Raw genomic sequence first — 16,245 nt, 5'->3', positions numbered from 1 at the left:
GGGCTGCAGTGGCCGCGGGATGGGAGTGCGGCCGGGGCTGCTCAGGGCGACCCTGCGTGTCCGCACGGGCAAGGGGGCGGAGTGGACTTTGGTGCTAGAGGAGCGTTGGCTCGGAGTTTCATCCCGGCGGTGTGCCGGACTTTGCCCTCCACGGCCAGGTGCCCACACCCCAGCCCCGCTGGGGAGACATTAGTCCCAGTGGGTCCCTGGTTGCTGGGTCGCTTCAGTGCAAACATTGCAGCGCTCTCCTGATTTAAAAGCCTGGTGTCAGCAGCCGGCACCCCTCACAGGGACGAGACCCGAGCTGAAAATGTTTTTCTTTCTTTCCTGGGGGAAAGGCAACTTGCAAAGGAACCACTCCAAAGCGCGGCGGGTTTGGTATGCTGGCGGGAAGTGGGGCCGTGCAGCTGGCAGTTTGCAAGCAGGCAGCCCACGCAGAAGGCGTGCTCTCTTGCCCAGGCTGCAGACACGGCCACTGTGCTCGCTTCACCCTTCCCTGGCACAGCCAGAGCCGGGCTCATCCTCCCGTGCCCACCCTGGCCCCATCCCGGGGGTCCTGGCTCCCTTTCCCCCCCGTTTGGGCTGCGAGCCCCTGCGACAGGAGCTGCCAGCTGGCGAGCTACAGCCCACATCCCTGTCCCTGTCCCGCTGCTCTGCACCCCCTCGCCACCCCGGCAGCTCCCAGACACCGTTTGCTCTGCGATGCAAAGGTTGGCTGCGAGGGCAGGGTCAGCCTCGACCCCAGAAACCTGCAGAGCAAGCAGTGAGGGCTCCCTTATCGCTGGGAAAACAAGGGCTGAGCCAGCAGGCCGGCGCCAGGCCAGCGTTCGAGCAGCTCCAGGCGCGAGATCTCTGCCTGGGAGATGCTCGGGGCAGGGCAGGGCCGCACAGCCTCACAGCCCCGAGGGGGTTAAGGCTGCCTGCGGCCGCAGCGAGGTCAGGCCGGCCCGGGTGGTGGGATGGGAGCAGTGTGGGGCAGGCGAAGGGGCAGCCGGCAGTCAGATGACCGGCCCCCCACGTCACCTCTCAGGAACGTCCGCGGACCTCCACGTTGTGTTTACAGGGAGTGAGGTCCAAAAAGCCTACCCCTGCGGATGCGCCTTATCGCCCACACGCCTCTGCCTCCCGCCAGGCATATATAAAGGGAGCCACGGGCCTGGTCCCAGCAGGAGGGACGCGGGAGGTGACCCGGAGCCAGGTGAGGAGGGGGGGAGCAGCCCCGCCGAGCCAGCACCGGCAGGGACACCTCGGGCCTGGTTTAGCTTTGCCCAGCCGGAGGAGCCAGGTGTCATTCCACATGCGTGCCAGTTGCGTGGCGGGGGACCCCAGGAGCGAGGTCCTTGTGGAAAGCAGCCGGGGGGGGCGGGTGAAGTGCAGGGACCACTGACCCATGAGCGCTCTGAGAGGAGACCTGCACTGTGGTGTGAGCTAACGCGCTCCTCTTCTCTCTCTTCCCGCAGCACAGTGGCACGCCGGCCTGGCAGACCATGCCTCTGAAGGCAGTGGTTCTCCTTGCCTTCCTGGCCACCTTACCAGGTGGGTGCCAAGCAGAGGAGCTCACGTGGGGACGGCTGACGATGGCAGGATGGGGCAGAGCTGCGACGCGGGCTGGACGGGAGGGAAGAGCTGGGGGTGGGCAGTGCCCTGGCTGCCCCACTAACCACTGCCCTCCTGCCTGCAGTGTCACCGGCCGAGCTGGCACGGAGTGGCTTCTGGGAGTACCTCAGCCAGCTGACGAGTGACAAGGACAGCCCAGAGCACGGCCAGAGCAGCAAGCTGGGCAGCGACATCACGTGAGTACGCCGCGCAGGGGGCTTGCCTCGCAGTGCCCGTCCTGGGCAACTGCCCGTGGTCCCTCTGCAAGCTCCCCCCAGGCCCCACCAGCACACATTGGACCCTGTTCCCTCCTCTTTCCCCGGGGACAGAAAAGCTCATGGGCATGGCCCTCATGGCTGTCAACAGCTTTTATTACGGGTGCATTGGGGCATAGTGGAGGTGCTGCGCTATGTCAGGGGTGCTCAGTAACTACACCTGCTGTCTCACGCAGAAACCTGAAGGAAAGCGTTCAGGATGGGGTCAGCTACATGGGCAACTTCCTGGAGAAGCTGGCGCCGCTAAACAGGGGCCTCCAGCCCCGGCTCTACCATGACTCAGACAGCCTGCGGAAAGTCATCAGGAAAGAGCTGGAGAGCCTGAGGGTGAAACTGTCACCATATGTGGACGATGTCCATCAGACGGTCGGCAAGCACCTGGAAGACCTCCGCTACCGGCTGCAGCCGTTCACGGAGGAGCTCCTGGACCAGGTGGCCCTGAAAGCCCGGGAGCTCCGGCGGCACCTGACGCCCAGCCGGGAGGCGGCAGCACAGCTCCTGGAGGGTGCGGACGAGGTCCAGAGGTTCATGGCTCATTACGCCGACAAGATTGCCTTCCACACCGACCAGGTGAAGGACATCTTCCGCCCCTACGCGGACAGGCTGGTGACTGAGATCCACCGCAATGTGGAGGAGCTGCACAGAAACGTCGTTCCTCACAGCCAGGCCAGCCCGGAGCAGCTCAACCAGTACATCCAGGAGCTCTCCGCCAAGCTGACCCGGAACGCGAGGGACCTCCACCAGAAGATCCAGAGGAACCTGGAGCAGCTCAAGGTGAAGCTGAGCCTCCACTCCGGCAGCCTCCAGCAGCCGCCAGCCCCAGGGGAGCTGGCCCGGGAGGTGCAGCGGCAGGTGGAGGAGTTCCGCAGGGACACCCACCTCCAGATCCAGGACTTCACCCGCGCCCTGGACCAGGAGACGGAGGAGATGAGGCGGAAGCTCTCCTCCCGGCCCCCCTACCCAGGGGATCCCCAGGAGGGGCCGCCCCCCGTGGAGGACCTGCATGCCCGCCTCGACGCCCTGTGGAGAGACCTGGCCCGTAGCCTGGCCGAGAAGGGCGGCGAGGCCCGCTGACGGGGCCGAGCGGGGCCGGGCGTGGCGGGGTGGGGCCGGGCGGGTCTAGCTGAACCGCAATAAAAGACGCCGCCATCGCCGACCTGGCCGGGTGTCGCTGTCACCCCCCTTCACGTGACCGCGCCCCCTTCACGTGACCGCGCCCCCTTCACGTGACCGCGCCCCCTTCACGTGACCGCGCGGCGCGCAGGCGCGGTGGGGGGCGGCGGCAACATGTCGGCGCTGGGGGCTGTGGAGGTGGATGCCGCGGCGGGGGGACCCCTGTTCCGGCCTCTCAGCGCCGAGGACGGCGAGCAGCGGCCAGCTGAGATCGAGTCCCTGTGCATGAACTGCTTCCGCAACGTGAGGGGCGGGGGAGCGGGCCGGCCCCTGGGGCCTGCGGGGCGAGTGAGGGGAAGGAACGGGCGGGGGGCCATGGCGGGGGTGGGAGGGGCGGTGGTGGGAGCTGGGGGGCAGGAGGCAGGCAGGGGGTGGGGGGCAGGAGGGGGTAGGCAGGGCCTACTGGCAGGTGAGAGGAGGTTGGGTGTTTTGGGGGGGGGGGGCGTGCAGGGCTCAGGGATGGTGACCCGGCCGGGGGGGTTCTTGGCAGGAACACGGGGCCGGGTGGGAAATGGTGCCCTGAGGACTCGGGTTCCCACGAGGCCCCTCGCTGCTGCAGGGGGTGACGCGGCTCCTGCTCACCAGGATCCCCTTCTTCAAAGAGATCATTGTCAGCTCCTTCGCCTGCGACAGCTGCTCCTGGTCCAACACGGAGATCCAGTCTGCCGGCAGGATCCAGGAGCAGGGCGTGCGCTACACCCTGGCTGTCACTTCCCGTCAGGTGAGCAGGGGAACCCCCCTCATCTGTCCTCGACAGTGGGGCTGGGCCCACCCCTGCGGCGGGGAGCTGCCTTGCATCTTTGGCCCCTCACAAGCTGGTCTTGCTTGAGCAATAAAGTGTCTTCTGTGCCGTTTGAGAAACAGCGTTTTTTGTTTGGAAGCTACCGTTTAAAGCCCCAAATGCGCGCGTTCCTGGTGCGCCCCTGCACCAGTGGAGAAGCTGCTAAAGCTGTCCTGGAGCTAACACTGCCACTTTGGCAGGCACTGCCTACCTCAGGGTGGTCCTGTAGCGTGCGGGAGCTCCCGGCCCTGTTGGGGATCCTAACGCTGCTCCCTGACTATCGCCTGCAGGACATGAACAGGGAGGTGGTGAAGACCGACTGTGCTACGGCTCGAATTCCAGAGCTGGACTTTGAGATCCCTGCCTTCACCCAGAAGGGAGGTGGGTACACGGCCTGCACCCCTCCGCCTGCCGGCGGGTGTGCAGCAGGCGCTGGTTAGGGACCTGGTCTCCTGGCCATTGGGTCAGATGAGCTTGATGGGGCCTGTGTGCGGAAGCTGCTGCTGGGGATCGGCAGGGTGGGTAGCACCACTGTGAGCTGGTGGGGTGGGTAGCACCACTGTGAGCTTTTGTTCTCTTTCAAGTCCTTACCACCGTTGAGGGGATAATTGACAGAGCTGTCGCAGGCCTGGAGCAGGACCAGCCTGTCCGCAGGGTAAGGTGCTGCAAAAGGGGAAGCGCTTCAGGAACGCCTGCTTGGCAAATGCTTGTTTTGTTCGTCCCCTGCCTCTGGGCGTTGCATGCTGCTGATAAGAGCCTTAGGGGCTCTCTGCTTTGCGCGGTTATCAGCGTTGTCTTCAGCTCTGGGCTGCCCCGGCGTCCGTCTCCAACGTGTCCTCTTTGGCAGGCAACGGACGAAGAGGTGGCGAGTAAAATAGATGAGTTCATTGGTAAACTAAAGCAGCTGAAAGAATTACATTCCTCCTTCACCTTTGTGAGTATGTGCGAGAGTGCAGCCCCTTTCGGCATGGGGGAAGTGCGGGGTGGCTTTCTAAGGCCTTGTTCTCCTGTAGATCGTAGACGATCCTTCAGGGAACAGCTTTGTGGAGAACCCTCACGCACCGCAGAAGGATGACGCTCTTGTGGTCACCCACTACAGGAGGACTCCCCAGCAGGCTGCCATGCTGGGACTGGAGGTAACGGGGAGCTGCCACTGCTGCCAGCGGGCCTGTGCACGCTCTCGGCCTGGGGGAGCAGTGCTGGTCAGCCCCCTTGCTCTCTGGGAGACCCTGAATTAAGGAACAGAAGTTAATGCTGCTTCTGGTGTCCTCTTGTGCAGGGAGAGGAGGTGGATGAGAAGGCAGCCAATTCTGCAGAGGATCTGAGGAATGAGGTGGGTGACTTTGCAGTGTGGTGGTGGCTGTGCCTGGGTGACTGGCACCCAGGGCAGGCTTTCTGGGCTGACCGGGACTTTCTAAGTCTCTTTTCTGTTCCTGTGACCCAGGTATTGCAGTTCAACACTAACTGCCCCGAGTGCAACGCTCCAGCTAACACAAATATGAAGTTAGTGCGTATCCTTTGAGCGTGGTCACAGGCTGGTGCCCTCTGCAGGGGTGAGAGCTGCTCTGTGTGCTGACCAGGTCTCTTCCTGCTGCACCCACCAGGCATGCAGAAATCATTTCTCCTAGAGCCTGTCAGGGTGCAACTTTGTCTGGGTGCTGCTCACAGCTTGCCAGCAAGCTCCCGCAATACGCTGGGGAGGGCTGAGGCCGTGAAGCGGGTGCAGGCTGCTGCTTTGAGGCTTTCCTTTCACTGGCTTTTCCTTGACTGTCTGCTCCAGAAATCCCACACTTCAAGGAGGTGATTATCATGGCCACAAACTGCGACTCCTGTGGGCACAGGACAAATGAGGTGAGCTGGAAAAGTACTGACCCTTTTGCAGGGCAGGGAGGGGGGCGGGGGCGGGCAGTGGGGAGGGGGAGCGATGTTCTGTGCTTTTGTGGGTAGGTGTTTCTCAGAGTCCCTGGCCACCGCTTCACGATGCAGCTGTTTGGGAAGCCAGGCTGGGAGTGGTGCTGGATTTATGGGCAGCATCATGAGGCATGCAGCGCTGGGTGTGGTAGAGCTCCCTTGGTTGCTTCTGGGTGGGGGCCAGACCCTATGTGAGCTGTGCGGAGGCTGGCTCGTGCAGCAAGGTCAGCCTGGGTCTGACTTGCCTTCCCCAACAAGTGAAGCGGGAGAATTTGTTCTTGAAGAGCTTCATTTGGTGCAAGTCAGCCGACTCCACACCTGCCAAAGTCCCCTGGGTTAAGGCACTGTCCCTGGGTTTGGCATGGCCTTGGAGCTGCCAGGGTAAACCCTCTTAAAGCGTTGTGGCGTGACTTAAATACAAAAAGCCGTGAAGCTGACTGCTGGGTGTTCCTAGGTGAAGTCTGGTGGAGCAATCGAACCACAAGGCACCAGGATTACCCTTCGGATTACAGACCCTTCTGACATGACGAGGGATGTCCTAAAGGTACGGTGCCTTTGGATAGCTGCCCTGTCCTCCTGCGGTGGGTGCGTGTGGGCCTGGCTGTCCCTCCGTGGGGACTCAGGGGGTGCTCGCTCTTGCAGTCGGAGACGTGCAGTGTAGAGATCCCAGAGCTGGAGTTCGAGCTGGGGATGGGAGCACTGGGGGGGAAATTCACCACGCTGGAAGGGCTGCTGAAGGACATTGGAGAGCTGGTGAGTGGTCCTGCACTGCAGCCTGGTGGAGCTCAGACCCCTCTGTGTGAATATTTGGCCTGGCCGTGGGGCTGGGTGTCTCACAGCTGGCTGAGTGAGGGGCAGTCTGCTCTTCCAGGTTGAGAGAAACCCCTTCACCCTGGGGGACAGCTCTGCGCCCAGCAAAACGGAAAAGCTGCAAGAGTTCCTGGGGAAACTGCGTGAGGTGAGTGCGCTCTTAATCTTCAGTGGTCCACAATGTGGTTTTTGCCACTGTCACTGCAGCAACGACGTATGTTTAACTGAACTCCTCGGCGAGTGTTGCCTTACTATTTCTAGCTGTTCCACGCTTGCCTCGCTTCTCTCCGCAAGCCGTTGCTGTTTTTTAAACGATGAGAACGTTCGAACTGTCTAAAGTGTGCTGCGAATGTCTTCGTGCCAGAAGTGCTGAGGGATCATAAAGAGCCTTCATGCCTGGCTGTGCTCTCTTTTTGCAGATCGTAGAGGGGAAGGCAAAGGCTCACTTCATCATGGATGACCCTGCAGGCAACAGCTATCTTCAGGTACGGTGTTGTGCACTTGAAAGATGAATGCCTTGAAGTCTCCTGGGCCCTTTGGGTGGATTTTCTTCTTTATTTCCCTGGTGTGTGTTGGCGGGCAGGGTTCCCTTCAGGGCTCTGGTGGGGAGGGAGACGGGAGCAGTGTCTGCTCCCTGGGGTGAGGGGCTGGGCCGAGTCATGCTCTCTGTGGGGTGATGGACAAGTCTTGCCCTCGGTGGGGGGGTGAATCTTGTCCCAAGCCCCTTGCCATCGCTGGGGTGCTGCTGAAGAGTGCCGGTGACCGAGACTTGGAGAAGAGGGGTGCGAAGGAGGCCTCTGTTTCACCCCGCAGAACGTCTATGCCCCGGAAGAGGACCCGGAGCTGAAAGTGGAGCGCTACGAGCGTACGTTTGAGCAGAACGAAGACCTGGGCTTGAACGACATGAAGACGGAGGGCTACGAGGCGGAGGGAGCCCCGGGCCGGTAGCTGGGTGCAGCCGGACCCCCTTCAGCCTTTTTCCCCCAACGGCTCCGGCGATGACCAGGACTTGTTTGGGGCTGGAGTCCCCTGTCGCCTTCCCCGGAGGCCTACTGCTGATGTGTGGGCTGGGAGGGGGGTCGCGTTGGGGTGCCCTGGGGGCTGCGACTCCCAAATAAAAGGTGTTCTGGAGGCACGGTGTGAGGCTGCTGCCGGCTCCGCCCCCCGCCCGCCCGGGCTCCGCCCCCCTCGCCCGCCGCCGCCGCGTGTCCCTCCGCGCGCGCCGTCCCTTCCGGCTGGCGGTAAGATGGCGGCGCCGGGGCTTTCCAAGGCCGAGTACCTGCGGCGCTACTTGAGCGGGCCGGCCGCCGCAGAAGCCGCCCAGCCCCGCCGCCGCCGCAAGAAGAAGCCGCCGGGCGGCGCCGGCAGAGGCGGGTGAGTTGCGAGGAAAAGGGGAGGCCGCGATCTGCGCCAGCCGAGGCCTTCGGCGGCAGGCCCGGCCAGGCCAGCCCCGGCCCGGCCCTCCCCGCTGCCCGTCTGTGCTGGCCTCGGGCGGGGAGCCCCTTACCCTCGTCCCGTGGGGCCGGGACGCTCGCCAGGTCCCCCCGCCCCCGGCCAGAAATCCCCCCCATTCCCGTCCCCAGCTGCGGGCCGGCTGGCAGCAGTCGGACGGTCCCTTCCTTGGCGGTGGCCTGACGGCAGGGCCCCTCTCCCCGCTCCCAGGATGCGGATCGTGGACGACGATGTCAGCTGGAATAGCATCGCTGCTGTCCAGGAGAAGGAGGAGGAGGAGGAGGACGAAGGGGACATGCCCGTGGTGAGCGGGGAATTACGTCAAATACGGTTTCACAAACTAAATCCGTTCTTCTTGCGGTCCGCCTTGTGTGTCTCTTTGGGAAGTACTTGCCAAGCCCTTTCTCACTGCCTCCTCTTTGGGTAGGTTCCGTGGTAGGGAGGGGTGAGTTTTCCCTGGTCTAGGCACAAGGGGGTTAAATTAGCTCCCTGCAGATAAAAGTAGCCTTTTCTTTATGTGTTTGCATTTTTGCAAGTGCCAAAGCCATGTGGTAGGCCCAGTGCAGTGGTTCTCACGGCTTTCAAGCACCAGCTGGAGGCAAGGCAGAAGGTACCCATGCGATTGTTGGAGCCTGCTGACTGCTGCAGAGTGGCTTATGGCACGGGCTGGAAATCTCGGCAGCGAAGAGATGAACAGTGAAGGCGATGGCTCTAGAAAGTTGTTTTGAGATCTGCCTGTAGGAAGGCAGCTAAGTGATGGTCACATATCAGCTGCTGATCAGTGCAATTATGCTTAATCATTTGTGTTAGAGGGTAGAAATCCTTCCTTTCTTTCCTCTCTCCCTTTTTTCTTTCTTTTTCTTTCTCTCTCTCTTTGTTTTTTTTCTTTCTCCCTCTCTCCTTTTTCTTTTCTTTTTCTCCCTCCTTTTTTCTTTCTTTTTCTTTCCTCCCTCCCTCCCTTTTTTCTTTCTTTTTCTTTCCTCCCTCCCTCCCTTTTTTCTTTCTTTTTCTTTCCTCCCTCCCTCCCTTTTTTTTTTTTTAAAGCCATGTTGTTTACTCTGGTGTTTTATCTTCAGGTGGCAGAATTTATTGATGAGCGTCCAGATGAAGTGAAGCTCATGGAGGAATTCCGAACAAATACGAAATGGAAACTTTTAGGCGGTGAGACCAGACCTTCCCACCTTCTCTCCCTGAATGTTTAACTGCTCTAAATAGTGACCCTGCAAGTTGAAAAGATTACTAGCTTAAAAAAAAAAAAAATCCTTGAAATGCTGAAGAGATCATGAACTGTGGAGAATCCTAATGATGGTGACTTTCTGATTGTTTTTTTCTTTAGACCAGAATGAAGACTCACAAAGTTCAGATATTTCAGTACCTGCCAAATCTACCGCGAGGTACGGGGCTCCAACTAGAAACTCTTCTGACGGTTAACTCTTGTTTTCTGCTATCGCCCATCTTGTTCTGCAGTTTAAGTTCTTTGCTGTGAAATGTGGGAAGCGGCTTACGCGTGGATTCCTTTTCCACTGTTGAATAGCTTCTGCTGGGGGTGGGGGGACAGAACTGGCAGACAGCATGCTGTCTAGGTTTCTGCACAGTAGTTGGAACAGCTGTCCTGCAATCCTTTGACAGTGTCAGAGAAATCTGGGTGATGACTCACTATAGATCTGGAATGCGGTGAGGATGGTGGTGTTACAGCATGCCTCTTTTCTGAAAGCATCTGTGGGGTGTTTCATGGTTGCACAGTGTCCAGGCTCTCTGAGAGCGCGTGATGGGGCGTTTCCTTGTGAGAAGATGATTATACAAGGGCACAAAATGGGTTTTGTAGTCCAAGTGTCGCAAGGGTCCCTAGAGACTTTAAAAGAGACTTTTAAAGAGTCTTTAAAGAGACTTTAAAATTACAGCTTTCCTGTGATCCAGGTTGCCTCAGAGGGTTTCTGGGATCTCCTTTGGGAAGTCTGCAGCTCAGTGGTGCCGGTCACTACATGGAGGTGCAGAACCAAATATGAATTTGCATTCAGAAAGCTGTTTTCATCCTCGACCCCTACTGCTAGCTTTATAGGTCCTACTTGGTTTTTGTTTCCAGTCTGGAGACAGGAAAACAAAACAAAAATCTAACTCTCATTTTTCCGTTCTCCTTTCCTCCCAGGCGACAGCGCCACGACTCCCCAGACAGCTTGCCACCAAGGAGACTGCGGCATGACTCCCCGGACAAATCGCCTCCAGGGCAACAGCGCCATGACTCCCCGGATCTGTCCCCTCCCAGGCGAGAGAGAAACAATTCCGCCAACCTCTTGCCTCCCAGGCGACAGCGCCACGACTCCCCAGACCTCTCGCCACCAAGAAGGAAGCGCCATGACTCCCCAGACCTCTCGCCACCAAGAAGGAAGCGCCACGACTCCCCGGACCAATTTCCCCCAAGACGGAAGCGTCACGACTCCCCGGACCTGTCACCTCCCAGGCGACAGCGTCACGACTCCCCGGACCTGTCACCTCCCAGGCGACAGCGTCACGACTCCCCGGACCTGTCACCTCCCAGGCGACAGCGTCACGACTCCCCGGACCTGTCACCTCCCAGGCGACAGCGTCACGACTCCCCGGACCTGTCACCTCCCAGGCGACAGCGTCACGACTCCCCGGACCTGTCACCTCCCAGGCGACAGCGTCACGACTCCCCGGACCTGTCACCTCCCAGGCGACAGCGTCACGACTCCCCGGACCTGTCACCTCCCAGGCGACAGCGTCACGACTCCCCGGACCTGTCACCTCCCAGGCGACAGCGTCACGACTCCCCGGACCTTTCTCCAAAGAGAGTCAGTTCAGCAATGGGGAAAAAGGGCTGCAAAACCACAGACAAGTCGCAGTTAGTGGGAGTCCAAGGAGGGCAATCTCAGCTCAGGCACGGTGTCTCTGACAAGTCCTCGTCACGTCAGAAGCGTCAGGCTACTCCAGATCTATCCCCTCCACGGAAGAAGAGGTACGATTCTGACCCAGATTTGTCACCGCCTCGGAGAAAGAGGACTGGGTCACCTAGTCTGAAAAAGCAGAGCCGAACAAAACGTGAGTGTGCTAAGAGTTTGTTCTGTCTGTCCTGTGCTTTGCTGGCTGCCCACTCTGTCATCCTGTTTGCACGCTCCTGAGAGGTGAGTGGCGTGGAGTTAGTAGTCTGCGAGCATGGAAGGGTAGTGGATAGGTTCTCATTTCTGTTGGTACAGCTAGTTCTTGTAATCCAATTTTTGCATCAGCTGGACTAGAATTAACCTAGGAGTTAGCTGGCTAAGGCTTAAACATGTCTGAAAGGAAAACCGAGGTTAAACCCTGTCTCCGGGCAGTACGCGTTCAGAAGGAAAATTCACAGACTCTTGTCATATCCTTGTCTTTCCTTACAGTTTGTTGTCTCTTAGGTCTTGATTTTTCTAGAAGATGAGCTTATGCACCACTATGTTTAGTCCTTTCTTGGGACTAATTCTGTCTAAATCTGTGATTTTTAGTTAGTATATGTCTTTACTGCAGGTGCTTCTCCAGCCACCAAAAAGCTTAGGCAGGTGCCCTCACCTCAGAGGTGCCCAAGGCATGACTCTGAGTCTCCATCTCCGCGGAGGGCTACCCGGAACGCCTCCGATGCAGACCACAGGCTAGGCCGTGTACGCAGTGATTCCCCTAAGCGTGTTCCTCTCAAACAGAATCAGAGCAAATCTTCAGACTCTGATTTATCTCCTCCACGACGGACTGTGCCAGCTGGTGAGGATCAGCGCAGTTTGAGGAGTCCCCCTGACCTCTCACCTCATCACCACCGTGATGCTAAGGGATCTCCCAAGAAGGTAAGCGGTTTATCTTTCCATTTAAGCTGTACATTACTTCCCTGTTGATAGAAAACTGTAAAAATGCAATGACTTACAAATTGTGGAGCAGAAGTTTCATATACCTCACATACGCAGCTGTGCCAGGCCCTCTGCATGCAATAAGAGGCATGAAGTAGGTGTGAGAGAGGAGCTCTGCCTCAGTCCTCTCTGTTTCTGGAGGTCTGGGGAAGCTGTTGTCAAGGGTGCCAGCAAAGTGGCTTTGTAACATGACTCTCTGCTGACGCGTCTCTCTTGATTTTGGGTCTTCCCCTCGTTACGCCTCTGGATCACTGGACAGCTCTTGGCTAGCAGTAACGTGATTTTTGTTTGATTGGTAGGCAAACGTGATGTTATCTGGGGTCAAAGCTGGCTTGGTGTCAGCTGATGTGCTGCGGAGGGAACAGCAGGAGCTCAGGAGGCATGAGAGAAATAACAAGCACTTGGAAGGTAGGGGTGTAAAAACACTGCATGAGCACCAGCTTGCTTTCTGTTTCTCTGTGTTCAGCTGTCTGCTGATGCTGTATCAGGCCCTGGTGTTAGGCTGCTGAGGGAGAGCATCCCTGTGGAGCAGCATCTAGACAAGCTGATGGATTCCTTGCGTAGGGTCGCTGAGCCTCTGAAAGAAGAGATTTATAAATGGTGATTTCAAAGCAATGCTGGCGAGACCATAGGGAGAGCGAGTGTCTTCTTTTCTGTCTGCCCCATCTGCAAGTCTGAAGGAGCGGTCTGATACTCAAAGAGCTCAGGGCACGAGTGTGGCTGTGTGGGGCAGCAGCTAAAAGCAAGAGCTGTGATCCTGCCTGACTTTGGATGATAAGCTCTTTCAGAGGCTAGAACAAGTAAAAGGAAAAAAACCATTGGAATGAGTCACAGTTAGTAATTGAATTGTCTGGGGACAGCAGAACATTCCCAAATGCATGACTTGAGGCATCTGTCCCCTCCAGAGGAATCCCGACACTCTGAGACCGTCTTCCGAGACAAGTCAGGCCGCAAGAGGGACCTTGTGCAGGAGCGGCTGGAGCAGAGGCAGAAAGCTGAAGCAAAGTCCGAGAGAGACGAGCAATACGCCAAATGGGGAAAAGGGTAAGGTTCTCTAGAGCTCCCTAGCATGGTCTTTGGGCCTCACGCTACAGCTTAGGACTCACCACTCCCTGCTTTTTAGCCCACCTTTGATACCGCTTCCAGTGGTGGTGTTGGTGGCATGTCACTTCGTTCTGAGTTTGAGCCTGGGACCAGGACAGCACATCCCACATGTCTTGGAGACCCCCTCTGTTATTCCCTCTGTTGCAGGATATATGTTGGGAATGCTTGCGCATGCAGCGGAAGTTCAGGACTGTGATCAGTCCTGCAAATTGTGTAAGTCGTGGTAAATGATTGCATGGGTTTGGAGTGAAACTTTGTGGGGTTTTTCAGGCTAGCGCAGGGGAGGCAACAGCAGCAGAATGTGGAAGATGCTATAAAAGAGATGCAGAAGCCATTGGCTCGTTATATTGATGACCAGGATCTGGATCGAATGCTGCGGGAACAAGAGAGAGAAGGAGACCCCATGGCTGACTTCATCAAAAAAAGGAAGGCCAAAGAGAACAAAGAAAAGAAAGGTTTGGATGTTCAGTTACACTGGTGTACAGTTTAGGGCTCTAGCAGCGTAGAAATGGAGGTGCTGTTAAAGCCTAAGAACTGCCAGAGCAGCTTAGTCCTAAAGGGCTCCTTGTCTGGAGTTTGTGTAGTAGCAGTATTTGCTATTACTGGCTTGTTACTAGCAACGGTGACTATTGTTTGTTAGCTTAGAGAGCAGTATCTGGTGACTTAAATGTCAGCAGACTCTAGTTTGATTAAGTCTCTCTTTGGAAGTTTCCTCTGCGAGCTGTAGTTGGCTGTTAAGCGGCCTGTGCGCTATGCCTTTATAGAGCTCTTGGGTTGATGATGATGTGACCGCATGATCACACCAAAGGAGTAAATGGCTGTATCACTCTTTCTCTTTCTAGAAAAACCTAGGTACAATGGACCAGCACCTCCACTCAACAGATTTAATATATGGCCCGGGCATCGCTGGGATGGTGTGGACAGGTACATGTTCCTGATACAATGCTGTGTTTGAATAACAGTAAAAATGCATGAGCTTTTGCTTCAAAGAGTTCACAGTGTAAAGATTTCCAGTTATCAGATGAATGAGATTGTTAGTATTAGTAAGGTTTAAAGTGTTAAGTTACCAGTAGGTGATGAATATGTGCTTGTTTGGGACAGAAGGGAGCAAGGCTGGTGCTGTCAGCAAGGGTGTGAATAGCTGCAGAGATGCTAACTGTTGCTAACCACAGATCAAGGCGGAAACTGAGCCAGAGCAAAAGTAGTGGAAAACTCGTAATGTCTCTAAATGTTTCATTGCTTTAGAAAAGCTTCTGCGCAGCAGCCCATGGTCTTCTCGGTATTGCTCTGTAGGTCCAATGGATTTGAGCAGCAGCGCTTTGCCAGGATTGCCAACAAGAAGGCAGTTCAGGAGCTCGCGTACAAGTGGAGCGTTGAGGACATGTAGGCAAGATGAAGAACTGTGCAAAGCAGTACTCCAGAGGTTCAGCTACTGGCAGAGCTGTGCGGAATGGCTCACTCTGCCTGGGCCAAGCCCTATCCTCGGCGTTCAGCATCCCAGCGGACCATCCTCTGAGAGGCAAGGCTGAATTTAGAGGAGAGCTGCCAAAAGAGGATTTTTCCAGCAGCCAGAGAGAACGAGCGCAGAGAACTGCAGCGGTGTTATTTGGAGCAGGGCAGTGGCTGAGTGTGGCGGACAGGTGTGGTGGCTGCTGCCTGCCAGACTACCTCAGCTCTCTGGCGCTCTCCCATAAGGTGCTGCAGACATTGGTTTCTGGTCCCTTTATTTGTCTTCTAACAAACCGTAGAAATGATATGCTTAATTGTTTTTATGCCAAATGCTTTGTCCTCTGAGGGCGGTTCATAAGTCTTCAGCTGTCCTAAATCTCAGGTTTTTCTTCATCGTGAAAGTATACTGAACGCTTGGTCCCTGGAGTTAACCTCATCCAGTAGGTCAGTCTGTTCCAGAGTTCCATTGCAGTTTCAGTTGTGCTTGAGTTGTGCCAGGGAGCAACTATACCCTAAAACTACTTAGTACTGTGAGCTGGTTTGCCTCTGGGCTGATGTCAGATCTGCCCCACGTCCTTCCCAGTGCACCCAAAAGGCTTCTGTTAAGTTAGTGTAGTTATCAGGCCCTCTAGAGTTCACGGAGTCACCGACTTGCAGTGAAGTTAGTAAAGCTCAGCTTCTCCTAGCCCTGTCTGAGCAGGAAGCTGCTTGCTCTGTAGCCCTCTGGCTCTCTCCTACGAGAGGTTCAGAGACGAACCCGCAATGCTGCATTCAGCAGCAAAATCTTCAGGAGCCCCTGCAACTCTTTGGGGGTCAGTTTCTTATGGAAATAAACATACGGAGGGTGTTTAAATTGCCTCCTCTGACCGTTATTTCAGACCCCCCCAGACTTCACACCGGACAGTGGTGCTGATAGCTTGGCGCTTCCCTCGTGCTGCTACCTGGGGGCTAGCTTTAGCGTGAAGTGTAACCCCTCTCTTGTGGTCAGATTTGTCAGGCTGGAGGCAGAGGCCAGGCAGAGAGCTTCCTTAATCCCTGCTTGTGAGAAAGCACTTCTGGAAATAAATACAGTTGTTCCTCTCTATGTCCCAGGGAGTGTGTCTTAAATGCAGCCAGCAGTTTCCATGGAGATGCCTTGTCTTCAGTACTGGTCAGAGCAGTTCTGGTGTCTGGCCCCCTGTGCGGTGATTCTTGAGTGCTAGGAGGGCTGTGGGTGCGAAGCGCAGGGACAAAGTCTTCTCTGGAGTGGGAGAGTCTCGGGACTTCCCTCCCTGTTTTTTTTATTCACTGTGTTACGTTTCTAGCGGTCCTGTAATCTGTGTGTACACTTGTAAATAACAGCTTTCTTTTTTTACTTGATTTTGTGTGGTGGTGTTTTGTCCAAGGCAGGGAAAAGGAGGGTAAATAATTGTCAGCCTGCTGGTGAAAGAACTGAATATAATGTCTGCTGCGGCCACCGCTGTCTGCGGCTACCTCTGCCAAACAAATTGTGCTTTGCTAACGTCTTTATCAAAGTCTGCTGGGAACTATCCAGGCTGAAAGTGGGAACTTACTGGACCCTAGCTGCGCTGACAGTCCCGCCTGTATTTAGGGGTAGTTGGTTAAGCTTCACCGCATCCTTTGGGGACAGATACCCTCCCGTTGCTGCTTGCAAGTGCATAAACCGTGGACTGCTGCTCACAGCCAGTGACTGAGGCCAGGAGAGGAATGGAGAACGAGGCACCGCTTGTAGATCTTGTGGGGGAGAGCTGTGGTTTTTTTACTGTAACAGCCAAATTGAGGAAAACCACCCTTGAGCAGGGCTCATTTCTTTTGT

General features: G+C 56.6%; 3 protein-coding genes across 7 annotated transcripts; all 3 read left to right on the top strand.

The window, feature by feature from the left end:
* Window positions 1–1,172: 1,172 nt before the first annotated feature.
* APOA5 (apolipoprotein A5) lies at window positions 1,173–3,024 on the top strand. The gene is made up of 4 exons (XM_041125337.1): window positions 1,173–1,198; window positions 1,466–1,536; window positions 1,682–1,793; window positions 2,048–3,024. The coding sequence occupies exons 2-4, from the start codon at window positions 1,488–1,490 to the stop codon at window positions 2,943–2,945; spliced, it is 1,059 nt and encodes a 352-aa protein (XP_040981271.1). The 5' UTR covers window positions 1,173–1,198; window positions 1,466–1,487; the 3' UTR covers window positions 2,946–3,024.
* A 30-nt stretch (window positions 3,025–3,054) lies between these two features.
* ZPR1 (ZPR1 zinc finger) lies at window positions 3,055–7,677 on the top strand. Its single transcript, XM_030022378.1, has 14 exons — window positions 3,055–3,287; window positions 3,604–3,765; window positions 4,116–4,206; window positions 4,410–4,480; window positions 4,673–4,759; window positions 4,839–4,961; window positions 5,105–5,158; window positions 5,270–5,336; window positions 5,606–5,676; window positions 6,191–6,280; window positions 6,379–6,489; window positions 6,608–6,694; window positions 6,966–7,031; window positions 7,360–7,677. The coding sequence occupies exons 1-14, from the start codon at window positions 3,159–3,161 to the stop codon at window positions 7,492–7,494; spliced, it is 1,344 nt and encodes a 447-aa protein (XP_029878238.1). The 5' UTR covers window positions 3,055–3,158; the 3' UTR covers window positions 7,495–7,677.
* Window positions 7,678–7,699: 22 nt separating this feature from the next.
* Window positions 7,700–15,788, top strand: BUD13 (BUD13 homolog). Of its 5 annotated transcripts, none has more exons than XR_003924590.2 (12): window positions 7,700–7,920; window positions 8,209–8,302; window positions 9,075–9,159; window positions 9,335–9,392; window positions 10,145–11,055; window positions 11,509–11,816; window positions 12,176–12,284; window positions 12,782–12,920; window positions 13,251–13,435; window positions 13,823–13,904; window positions 14,274–15,172; window positions 15,223–15,788. XR_003924590.2 is itself a non-coding variant. In XM_030022377.2 (12 exons), exons 1-12 carry the CDS (start codon window positions 7,793–7,795, stop codon window positions 14,365–14,367), a joined length of 2,154 nt encoding a protein of 717 aa, XP_029878237.1. In that variant the 5' UTR covers window positions 7,700–7,792; the 3' UTR covers window positions 14,368–15,788. The 5 variants fall into 5 exon arrangements, 4 of the variants coding, with proteins under 4 accessions (XP_029878237.1, XP_029878236.1, XP_029878235.1 ...); XM_030022377.2 differs by having other exon boundaries at window positions 10,145–10,166; window positions 10,206–11,055; window positions 14,274–15,788; XM_030022376.2 differs by having other exon boundaries at window positions 10,145–10,261; window positions 10,301–11,055; window positions 14,274–15,788.
* The last annotated feature ends 457 nt before the right edge of the window (window positions 15,789–16,245 follow it).

Source organism: Aquila chrysaetos, chromosome 8, assembly GCF_900496995.4.
Source record: "Aquila chrysaetos chrysaetos chromosome 8, bAquChr1.4, whole genome shotgun sequence".
NCBI classification, from domain to species: Eukaryota; Metazoa; Chordata; class Aves; order Accipitriformes; family Accipitridae; genus Aquila; species Aquila chrysaetos.
Note: the sequence above shows the minus strand (reverse complement) of the source record. Positions and strands in the feature narration are given on the sequence as shown.

Excerpts from the sequence above, each read along its gene's own strand:
- ZPR1 (XM_030022378.1), top strand. The coding sequence starts at position 3,159 with ATGTCGGCGCTGGGGGCTGTGGAGGTGGATGCCGCGGCGGGGGGACCC. Across the intron at positions 4,760-4,838 it reads TACATTCCTCCTTCACCTTT|ATCGTAGACGATCCTTCAGG; the intron begins GTGAGTATGTGC and ends GTTCTCCTGTAG. Across the intron at positions 6,490-6,607 it reads TGAAGGACATTGGAGAGCTG|GTTGAGAGAAACCCCTTCAC; the intron begins GTGAGTGGTCCT and ends CTGCTCTTCCAG.
- BUD13 (XM_030022375.2), top strand. The coding sequence starts at position 7,793 with ATGGCGGCGCCGGGGCTTTCCAAGGCCGAGTACCTGCGGCGCTACTTG. Across the intron at positions 9,160-9,334 it reads GAAATGGAAACTTTTAGGCG|ACCAGAATGAAGACTCACAA; the intron begins GTGAGACCAGAC and ends TTTTTTCTTTAG. Across the intron at positions 11,056-11,508 it reads AAAGCAGAGCCGAACAAAAC|GTGCTTCTCCAGCCACCAAA; the intron begins GTGAGTGTGCTA and ends TCTTTACTGCAG.
- APOA5 (XM_041125337.1), top strand. The coding sequence starts at position 1,488 with ATGCCTCTGAAGGCAGTGGTTCTCCTTGCCTTCCTGGCCACCTTACCA. Across the intron at positions 1,537-1,681 it reads CTTCCTGGCCACCTTACCAG|TGTCACCGGCCGAGCTGGCA; the intron begins GTGGGTGCCAAG and ends TCCTGCCTGCAG. Across the intron at positions 1,794-2,047 it reads AAGCTGGGCAGCGACATCAC|AAACCTGAAGGAAAGCGTTC; the intron begins GTGAGTACGCCG and ends TGTCTCACGCAG.